Source organism: Heteronotia binoei, chromosome 21, assembly GCF_032191835.1.
Source record: "Heteronotia binoei isolate CCM8104 ecotype False Entrance Well chromosome 21, APGP_CSIRO_Hbin_v1, whole genome shotgun sequence".
Lineage (NCBI taxonomy): Eukaryota > Metazoa > Chordata > Lepidosauria > Squamata > Gekkonidae > Heteronotia > Heteronotia binoei.
Window position 1 is genome coordinate 29,639,902 of NC_083243.1, and position 8,921 is coordinate 29,648,822.

The 8,921-nt window shown below is 41.9% G+C and overlaps 1 protein-coding gene across 1 annotated transcript; it reads left to right on the top strand.

Moving 5' to 3' along the window:
• The first annotated feature begins 1,315 nt into the window (after positions 1 to 1,315).
• Positions 1,316 to 1,852, top strand: LOC132590090 (anti-apoptotic protein NR13-like). The gene has a single exon (XM_060262938.1). It carries the CDS (start codon positions 1,316 to 1,318, stop codon positions 1,850 to 1,852), a length of 537 nt encoding a protein of 178 aa, XP_060118921.1.
• The last annotated feature ends 7,069 nt before the right edge of the window (positions 1,853 to 8,921 follow it).

Below are 8,921 nucleotides of genomic sequence, written 5' to 3' on the forward strand. Positions count from 1 at the left end.
GTTGAGAAATTTCTGCATAATACATTTCAGAATGGCACATCTGTGAATACCTTTCTTTTCCCCCTTTTGTAAATAAATTTAAAAAACTTTCTGTAATAAATGTACATTTTATACATTCACATGTATAAAAATAAAAATGTATTTAGAAGCCGTTGAGTTTGTGCAAATTTTGATACTAAAAAATATTCGATATTAAAAAGATCACGTTGCATTTAGGGAGGTCGCTTTTGATCAGTAAGAGGGAGATTGACGCCGATACGTCGATAGACGTATGGTTTTACCAATAACGCTGAAAATAACGTCTCTGCACCGAGAAAACTTAAAATAGACCGAGAGCTGTTTAAACACAAGTCCTAATACCGACAGCGTGTTTTCATGGGTTCCTTACTTTAAAAAATCAACACCGTGCACGCTCTTCCCCACATAATCCTGAACAGCTCTTTAAAAGTTCTTTAAAAGCCGGAGCAAGTCTTTTTCTGTAGCGGTTCCGTTCTTATGCCCCGGCTGAAGGCGGGGGCCGTCTCTTCTCTCAGCCGATACCGCCAACACAGAAAGTCCTTCTCCTGGTTTGTTTTAATAATGTATAATCATGCCAATTTTTGGCTAATGGTTTTTTGTAAAACACTTGGGGCAACAAAGAAACAAAGTATAAAAATACATTGAATAATCGGACACAGCCGGTTATTACATATAAGCTTTTTTTCTTTATTTTCACTTTACGGTGAAACACTCCCCTGTAAATATGACCTATTGAACGGGGTAGGAGTGACGGTGTAAAGGCTGTGGATCGCAATCGTGGGAGGATAGGTTTCTTCGGCGTTTGCTTGGGCGGATTAAAATTAGCTGGGGCAAACGGGGCAAGAAACGGAGGGAGTCTATCTGATTTTATATAGGAAAGCGGGTGTAATATTCTGTAAAGATGGCTACGAATCAAAGGTGCCGAGGGTGAGCATAATGGGAAAAGGTGAGAATGGGGGGAGGCCGGAATCAGGTTGGGGTGCAATAAACATATTACAAAGTAACACACGAGCAACAGCGTTATAGGCCGCCGCTGGATCATGTTAGGGAAAGGGGGGGGGGTATGTTCCTTGTCTATACACGTAGGTAATCCCATCATTCTTTTACCCGTGTTCTTTCGGCCGGTACTTCCTCTACATTTCTATTACGGATGCTTAATTTGTCGGCTTCTCGGTTTGTAAGAAACCTACCGATTGGGGGAAAGTAGGTTGTAAAACCATATCTGTATAGAACCGACGGTATTGGGGCACGGTTGGAGTGGGTCGACGTATTCATAGGCAGTCATCGAAGAGTCGCTATGCTGAGCGATCTGACAGCCGAGACAAGGCGACTGGTGGATGGGTACTTGCGACACAACCTGAGTGGTTCGGTGCTGTCTCACAGCTACACGGCCAAGACCCTGCGGAGAGTGGCTGACGAGCTGGAGAGCCGTGAGAAGACATTCTTTCACTCCATTTGCTCCACAGCAATCTTGGTGGAGCCTGGTAGGGCAGGCGTCCATTTGAGACGTGTGGCGGCGCAGATGGCATCTGATGGCGGGCTTAACTGGGGTCGAGTAGTGGCGCTGTTTGTGTTCACCGGCACCTTGGCAACAGCTCTGGCTGAGCGGGGGGCCCACGAGGAGATCGGCGGCCTGACAGAAGCATTGGTCATCTATCTGTCTGTGGAGAAGCGCGAGTGGCTGGAGGCGCATGGTGGCTGGGAAGGGTTCTACCGCTACTTCAACAAACACGGTTCTGATTCAATCAGCCGGTGCGATACCAAAAGCAACACTATCATAGCGACCGCCGGATTTGTCCTAGCAGGATTAGCTTTCCTCATGGCTGTGCGATAAAAGTACATCGTGAACTCGAAACTATGAACAAGCGCGATGAAACTATGAACAAGTACCCGTGATGAGTCCGCTCTATATTTTTACCATTTTAATAACGTTGCTTAAATCGGTGTCTAGGCCTGAATGTTTAAATGAAGCACAACCCACCTTGGCAACGTTAAAAAACCAAACAAATGGAAACAAAGATTGTTCAGATCCTAAGTTTGTATGTTTTGTTAGTTCCATTCTAGAGAACTGAGACGTTATGCTAAAATACGCTAGATGACCTTGCGGTGCAATCGACGTAACGATGTGTGTTTGGATTTTTATGGAGGGAATTCTAAGCTTATTTCAGTCGAGCACACCACGTGTTTCATACCGTCATATCTAATAGAAAAGTATTTTATTAAAGCGAGAATATACAAAGCGTAGCTTTTTTTTAATTAACAACAATCTGCATCCCGACCCACGTGTCTACAGTTCCCCGCGAATGAGGCGTCTTCCACTTTGGTGTCGAATAGGAGGGAAGGGGGATTGCCGGGAAATCCTGCGGGGGGGGGGCAGGGTAAGAAATATATACGGCGTACATCTTTGTCGTGTTGCGATTCACAAGGATTAGACACGTGTGTATGTACAGAAGGTGTAGCAACGATACATCCGCTTTATCAATGTGAGAAAACAAAAACAAGCGTGCTATTTCCCCCACCCTACTGAAAAAATACAGTTCTTACTATCCGCTTCAGGATACGGGTCTTATATACAAACAGACGTGTGTGTTTTCTCATCTACATGTGGTTGGGACATTCTCGATTCTAATCTGTATGTTTTTCCTGCTTTGCAACCTCTTCTTCTTCCTCCATGAGGGAATCAACCTCCTTTGGAGACTCCGGTGTTTGCGCTTCATCAACCGGGGGTTCCCTCGCCTTTTCCACAGCTTCATCCTTCGTGTCTGCTTCAGAATCTCCAGAGGTATCCTCCATGTCCGCTCCGGAATCACCGGCGGTATCGTGCTCGGCATCTGCTAGGGAATCTTCCTCATCTGAATCTTGAAAGTGTGCTAGACCCCCGCAGTATGGGCAGTGACAGGTGTCCGGCCTCCCTGAGTTGACCGCTGCCACATTCTCTACCTAAAAGTTTGAAGGAAAAAAAAAAATAGTATCCTGTCTCATGAGCGGGCCCCCCACCCCCCAATTCCATACACCTCGGTGTTTTTTTTTTTAGGCCTTACATTCGGAAAGAGCGCTTTCAAATAGACCGTTTCCTCCACAATCTCCATATTTTCTTGTGCCTTCCCTCCACGTTCTGACTCCTTGATAGAGACGCCATTCTCAGAGAGCTCTGCCTTTTCCCAAGCCTTCTTTGTGGAACTCTCCCACAAAGGGGATTCATTATTCTCCACCTGTGTTGAGTTCTTGAGATTAGAACCACGCTTTCTTAAAGATTTGAGCAACACCAGGGTTAGCATCCCACACATGATCAAATCCTCTAAATCAGCGACTTTGGTCTCTGATCCCTCCGCCGCCTAATTTAAAAAAAAGAAAGAAAGGGCATAACGCTACATGACCCGCCATCGCAATCCTCCCAGCTTTCCTCTTTTCTCACAACTTACCCGTGCATCTGTTTCTGCTTCCTGGTTCTCCAAACTCTCCTCTTCCATGTTTTCGGGTACAGATTCTAGAGGGGTCTTCTCGGGGGTGGTGTTCTCCGCTTCTATCTCATCACCGTTGCCTTTTCTTGAATGTTTGTGAGGCTTGATGCCTAGGGGTCCCTCCATGTTAGAAAATTTCTCCATGGTGGTACGGAGCCGTCAGAACGGCGCTCGGGTTTCCCGTATTTAAAGAGAATCCTGCGCCGACCCCCCCGCACCCGCTGGAGCGTTTGAACAACGGCGACTCCCCTATTGGTGACGGGCCGCGGAGCCGAATTCGCAGAAGGGGGGCCTATCTCGGGGTTGTCAAAAGTCAGAGTAACAACGTTGTCTAACGTTATACATAGCGATCGCGTATTATATTTTATTCGATTATATACAGCGACCGTCTAAGACACGCGTAATCAAAACATCGAATTGCGCGGATGCTTTAGAAACTACCGCCGAGGGCCCCGATTTGCGTGCCTTTGTATTAAAACCGAAGCGCGCAAAACACGATCAAATAGCGATCTATGACAAAGGAACGGTCGTAACATTTCTCTATCCTCAGTGCCTGCGGAAGTAATAAGGATAACGGCGGAGATGGGAGAGGGAAAAAGGGTGTCGTATAAACTAAAAATACAAAGCTGTAAAATAGAATTGAAAACTGCCGAAGAGTTGAATAATAAATATGATTGTTTCAAACGCAACAAATAAAAAGTTTGGTGGAAAGCGATGTTAAAACTGAAGGAATAAGATGAGAACAAACAGAAATGGGAAAAGTTCTGCTTGGAGACAATGAAAAATTAATTTCAAAAATCTATATGTTACTTTTAAAATGAAGTAGTGACATCTCAAATGATTAAGTGGGCAATTAATGTAAATAAAGAAATATATATGGAAACTTGGGGATATTTGTGGAAGAACTTTATGAAACTCTCAACGTGTCAGAGTATTAAAGAAAATTGTTTTAAGATGATGTACAGGTGGTATATGACTCCTAAGAAATTGGCAAAAGATGAATAATAAGATGCCGGACAGATGTTGGAAATGTAAAAAACATGAAGGTTCTTTCTACCGTATGCGGTGGACTTGTGAAAGAGCGAAAAAGTATTGGCGGATGATTCAACAAGAAATTTCTAGGATCTTGGGATATGAATTTAAGAAAGTCGCAGAGACTTTTCTGTCGGGATTACAAATGGAAAAATTTCCAAAAGAAAATAGAACTATAATTTGGTGCATGCTTTCAGCCGCTAGGACATTATATGCGTAGTTGTGGAAGCATGAAAAAATACCAGAGAAATGGGGTTGGATTGTAAAAGTTATGACATTGTGTGAAATGAACGAGTTAACAAGAATTTTAAGAGGTTATGATTTAGAAGTTTTTAAGATGGAGTGGAAAATAAAAGGACATTGAACAATTTTTGATAATGATGAAGTCTTAGAAAAAAAAGAAGAATGTTAATTTTCATTTTTTATTAGTTAAGGGTACCTTTAAACATTAGTATTTTAAGTAAATAACACCGGCGGGGGTCAAGTAATGGGGGAGGGATGGCTAGAAAGTAATATGTGGGATAGTTAAAAGAAGTTATTAATGATGCAGGACATATAATTTGTTACCAAATAAAATTGTTTTAACCGTGAAACTCAGGTCGTTAGCAGAGGTTAGAACCGCTGTGCTGCGGCTTTACCACTCTGCACCACTGGGGCTCTTATTTCTCTAATTATCCGCGTGTAAATGTTTCATGGGAAGCCTGAATATAACCGACTAGCCCAATTTTGTCAGAGCTTGGACGTCAGTAGGGTTAGCCGTGTAACAGTAGCCTCTGCGGTCTCTTACAACTGTCCAGCCTCCACATTTCATGGAAACCATTGTGGTGTAGTGCTTAGTTTTTACATCCTGTTTCCCTCCCTAATCATGATACCAAGCAGCTTATCAATTGTTTTTCTCCTTTTCCATTTTATCTTCGCAACAGCGACCTTGTGAGGTAGGCTAAGGCAAGAGAGCGTGATAGGCTCAAAGTCACCAGCAATCTTGCGTGGCAGAGTCAGGATTTGAACTTGATGGTTCCGGATCCTAGTGTGGTCCTCTAATGCCTATCCTAGTTGAGAACATTGTTCTTACATTTCAGTCTCAGCAAAAAAAACAAAAACAAAAAAGGGGGGGCTACAGTAAAGTAAGTAAAATACTCCGCTGGCTCTAGCGGGTTAAGTGCTAAACAAGAACCTAGGAGACTCGTGTTCAAATGCAACTCACTGGGTGATATTGGCAAAGATGAATAATAAGATGCCAGACCGGTGTTGGAAATGTAAAAAAAAAAAACATGAAGGTTCTTTCTACCGTATGTGGTGGGTTTGTGAAAGGGCAAAAAAAGTATTGGCGGATGATTCAACAAGAAATTTCTAGGATCTCGGGATATGAATTTAAGAAAGTTGCAGAGACTTTCCTGTTGGGATTACAAATGGAAAAAAAAATCCAAAAGAAGATAGAACTATAATTTGATACTTGCTTTCAGCTGCTAGGACATAATATGCGTAGTTGTGGAAGCAAGAAAAAATACCAGAGAAATGGGTTTGGATTGTAAAAGTTATGACATGGAGTGAAATGGCCAAGTTAACATGAACCTTAAGAGACTATGATTTAGAAGTAATTAAGATGGAGTGGAAAAAGTTAGGACGTTGTATGCGCGGTTGTGGAAGCAAGAAAAAATACCAGAAAAATGGGATTGGATTTTAAAAGTTATGACACTGGGGTGAAATGGGCAAGTTAACATGAACCTTAAGAGACTATGATTTAGAAGTAATTAAGATGAAGTGGAAAAAGTTCAGAAGATACGTAGAAAAAGAGTGGAAAATAAAAGGACATTGGACAATTTTTGATAATGACTAAGTACAAGAGGGAGGAGGATATTAATTTTGGTTCTTATTAATTAAGGGTACCTTTAATATTAAGATTTTAAGTATATAACACCGGCGGGTGTCAAGTAACGGGGGAGGAGTGGGTAGAAAGTAATATATGGGATAGATAAAAAGTAATTATTAATGATGTAAGAAATTGAAATTTATTGCCATATGTTACTAATAAGACTGTTTGAAACAAAAACATTTTTCCACCCTCAGATCACAATCGTGCCAGGTTTTTTTGTTTTGGTTTTTTTAATCTTAAGAACATAAGAACATAAGAGAAGCCATGTTGGATCAGGCCAACGGCCCATCAAGTCCAACACTCTGTGTCACACAGTGGCAAAAAAATTTATATACACACATACACTGTGGCTAATAGCCACCGATGGACCCGTGCTCCATATTTCTATCTAAACCCCTCTTGAAGGTGGCCATACTTGTGGCCGCCACCACCTCCTGTGGCAGTGAATTCCACCTACTCTTCACCTACATGGCTTCTGCAAAGGGAAGTCCTGCCTCACCAACCTTTTAGAGTTCATTGAGAAAGACTCGCCAGAGATTCCTGAGTAAACTTAGCAGTCATGGGATAAGAGGATGGGTTCTCTTTCTGATTAAAAAACTGGTTCAATGACTGTTAGTAAAGAGTGGGGATCTGTGGACAATTCTCACAATGTAGGGAAGTATGCTACGGGGTCCGATAAGGATTGGTACGGGGGCAAGACTATTTCATTTATTCATAAATGATTAGGAACTAGGGGTGAGGTGCTGGTAAGTGTAAGGTGATGGCATAGTGGGTCAAAAAAAATCCCCACTTCACGTATAAGCTAATAGGGATAGAACTTGCTGTGACTGAGAGGGGGGAAAATCCCAAGTGTGTTGAGGATAGTTTGGTGAAAGTGTCAACCCTGTGTGCTGCAGCGGTGAAAAAGGCAAAGTCTGTGGTAGGTATTCTTGGGAACGGGATTGAGAATAAAACAGCCTATATTGTAATGCCCCCATATAGATCTATATCGCAGCCTTGTTTGGAATAGTGTGTACAATTCCGGTCACCGTATCTCCAAAAGGACATTGCAGAGCTAGAAAAAGTACAGAGAAGGGCGGCAAAGTTGATTGGGAGGGGGTTGGGGGGGGGGAGCACCTTCTCTACGAGGAAAGGCTGATGAGTGACTTTTCAGTTTAGAAAAGAGATGGCTAAGTGGGGGAGGGGGGTCAAGATAGAGGTTTATAAAATTATGCACGGGGTGGAGAGAGTTGACAAACAGAACTTTTTCTCCCTTTCAAAATACTAGAACTCAATACAACGAGGCTGATAGCATATTCAGGGTGGACAAAAGGAAATACTATTTTACACAGAGAGTGATTAAAATGTGGAATTCGCTCCTCTGTCTGCACCCTTGGTTCATCAAGGAGATCAGTTCCTAGGCTGCCCGTGACCCACAACCCCCTCTTCTCCCTAAAGCAGCAACGATAAGCTCTTCTTTTTCTTATAGAATCCTAGGCAACCTCCTACTGCCGGGGCCCTGTTCATTGCTCAAGTAACCCCCCAGACAGCTCCTTGGAGTGCTAACAGGTGGAGGATGCTGACGATGGAAAAAAGTTGTATTGTGTGCCAAGATATTAAGTGAGCTGCATGGCTCAGAACTAAGCCCCAGATCTTCTGATGTTAAGAGTTCCATCAAAAGCAAATGAATGCCTACTTGAATACAATTAAAGGCTCAGATCCTGATCTTGGTGGAACCATATCAAAAATCACCAAAGTTGGCAGTAAATATTTGTGTTGTCAACAATACTTGGGGAACATGGGGTGAATGCACATTTAACAGGGCATGTAGAACTAAAATCATTTAAAACACTGCTTACTGTTGCTTGTTTTTATTTAAAATTTTATTTTATCTACATATTGGACACAGTCAGAGTATATCCACAAAAAAACCAATGGGGCATTCTGTAACCTGTGTGTTTCTATACATGTCAGAAAATCCTATCTTTGTTTATATTTAAAATAACCTAAATTGTATATCTCTGTCCTGCTTTTGCATTTTTCTTAAGTCTACATTTTTCTGCACTTCACAGCCATAAAACCCCTTGACCTCTTAGGACCATTTTTGGGGGTCAAACACTATTCTCACAATTAGCCCATACATAAATTTGATGGAAAAGCTATTTTAAATCACAGACCATAAGAACAGGAAATTTATTGCGTGAGAACCTAATTTCATCTGTTTATTTTGTCCAGGTCTAAACTGTGTCAGCATTAAATAATTTGCTAAGATTCTTGCTCTCTCTCACAGGGTGAATATCCTCCCACGTCTGCGAGATATACATTTCAGCACTTGACCTTTTAAGGTCAAATACTTTTGTCTCACTCTGAGAACAGGCACTGAAGATGATAGAAAAATGTTAGGATTTAATGTGTAAGAAAATGCTATATGTTTACAATTAATGTATTAGAATAGGCATCTAAAATGCTGTTAGGTGGCTAGGTAAATGTTAGGATTTAATGTGTAAGAAAATGCTGGGATGGTTACAATTAATGTATTAGAAGGGGCAGCAAAAAAG